The sequence below is a fragment of the Cebus imitator genome, unplaced genomic scaffold, assembly GCF_001604975.1.
Source record: "Cebus imitator isolate Cc_AM_T3 unplaced genomic scaffold, Cebus_imitator-1.0 Scaffold235, whole genome shotgun sequence".
Lineage (NCBI taxonomy): Eukaryota > Metazoa > Chordata > Mammalia > Primates > Cebidae > Cebus > Cebus imitator.
This window is the reverse complement of record NW_016107550.1, coordinates 3,227,957-3,229,891: the sequence shown is the minus strand read 5'-3', so window position 1 is coordinate 3,229,891 and position 1,935 is coordinate 3,227,957. Positions and strand designations below refer to the sequence as shown.

Genomic DNA, 1,935 nt, shown 5'->3' with positions numbered 1-1,935 from the left:
GTTTTGTTTTTTCTTTTTTTCTGAGATGGAGTCTTGTTCTGTCACCCAGGCTGGAGTGCAGTGGTGCAATCTCTGCTCACTGCAACCTCTGCCTCCCGGGTTCCAGCAATTCTCCCGCCTCAGCCTCCCGAGTAGTTGAGATTACAGGTGCCCACCACCATGCCCGGCTAATTTTTATATTTTTAGTAGAGATGAGGTTTCACCATGTTGCCCAGGCTGGTCTCAGACCCCTGACATCAAGTGATCCACCTGCCTTGGCCTCCCAAAATGCCGGGATTACAAGCATGAGCCACCACACCTGGCCCTAAAATTATTGTTTTTACGAGTGTGTAGAGCCACCCACCTTGAAATGATCTATCAAGGGTGACGGCCAGCCCAAGGCCATCTCACTGGGGAGTAAAAGCCCCGCCGCCCCTCTCCTGTCTTCACGCATCTCCATCCAGGGCTTTCTGTTGACGACCCAGCCAGAAGCTGGAAGACAGAGCCCTGTTGATGTAGGGTCGATCTTGGGACTGGCAGGAAAGGGTGGACAGTACGACGTATTCAGCTCATTAGTGGAGACGGAAAGAGGCAAGACTCAAAACTTAAGGGATTTCAAGGCAGGCAGATCACTTGAAGCCAGGAGTTTGAGACCAGCCTGGCCAGCTGAGGCATGAGAATTGCTTGAACCCCTGGGAGGCAGAGGTGGCAGTGAGCCAAGATCGTACTCCAGCCTGGGCGACAGAGTAAAACTTGTCTCAAAAAGAAAGAGGTTAAGGGATAGGATTTGGGGAGCGAGGGAGGTTTTTGGCTTGAACAAGTTGGTGGCCCGTTGTTTGAGGGGGACTAGAAGAGGATTTGCTTTGTGGGTGGGTAACGTCGTCTACTGTTTGCAGTGCGCTTGAGGTGCCTAGAGACATCCAAGTATCAATGCCAATAAGCCGTGACCTGGATAGGTCTGGGGCTGGGTGGGTAGTAGCTATCTAAAGCTCCGTGATTGCGTGAGAGCAGGTAAGGATGGAACAGGGAAAGGGAAGGAGTGCCTGGGACTGAGCCCTGGGGAACAGTCCTCGCTTGAGGCCTTACACACAACCTAGGAATGCAAAGCCGTGGGTGCCCAGCACCCCATGGCTGCAGAGGGCATCGAGGGAGATGGGAGTGGGGAAGGGCCCAGAGTCTGACCTGCTGCCTTGCCCACCCCCTTCCACCCAGCTGGTGAGCCTGGCCAGTGAAGTCCAGGACCTGCACCTGGCCCAGAGGAAGGAAATGGCCACGGGCTTCAGCAAGGGGCCCACCCTGGGGCTGCTGCCCGACGTGCCCTCCTTGATGGAGACAGTCAGCTACAGCTACTGCTACGTGGGAATCATGACCGGTGAGTGGGCCTGCCGTGACAGCTCTGCCGCTCCTCCGCTCTGTCTCTTCTGTCTCCCTCCACCCTGGGTGCCTGTTCTGTGTCCCCACCCTGCCCGGGGCAACCTCCATCCTAGCGTCCGCTGCTGTGAGGGTGAGCATGTATCTGGATCCAAGTCTCATGCCTCCACTGGACCAGAAGTGCTTCGGGGTGGAGGCTGGCTGTTCTCAGCCTAAGTGATTCCTTGCTCTTCTCCTTGTAGCTTATTGGCAGCAAAGAGAAGAGATAAAAGAGGCAAAGGTCTATGTAAACCTGATGTTTTTGTCGCCCAGACAACAAATATTCACAGTTTAGGGTCCACTTTTAGTTTAAGGAAATATCTTTCAGCTGGGCATGGGGGCTCATGCCTATAATGCTAGCCCTTTGGGAGGCTGAGGGGAGAGGACTGCCTGAGGCCAAGAGTTCAAAGTCAACCTGGCCAACAAAGCAAGATCCCACCCCTTTTATTTAAATAAATAAATAAATAAATATAAAATTAAAAGGCCTGGGCCTAGTGGTTCATGCCTGTAATCCCAGCACTTTGGGAGGCTGAGGCAGGTGGATCA

General features: G+C 53.6%; 1 protein-coding gene across 3 annotated transcripts in view; it reads left to right on the top strand.

The window, feature by feature from the left end:
• Positions 1-1,935, top strand: part of MBOAT7 (membrane bound O-acyltransferase domain containing 7) — a 17,075-nt gene that overhangs the window by 4,974 nt on the left and 10,166 nt on the right. For all 3 annotated transcript variants that reach the window (XM_017497941.1, XM_037727647.1, XM_017497942.1), the window contains one exon: positions 1,192-1,351. In XM_017497941.1, coding sequence (XP_017353430.1) covers positions 1,192-1,351 — 160 coding nt within the window. The remainder of the gene's footprint in view (positions 1-1,191; positions 1,352-1,935) is intronic.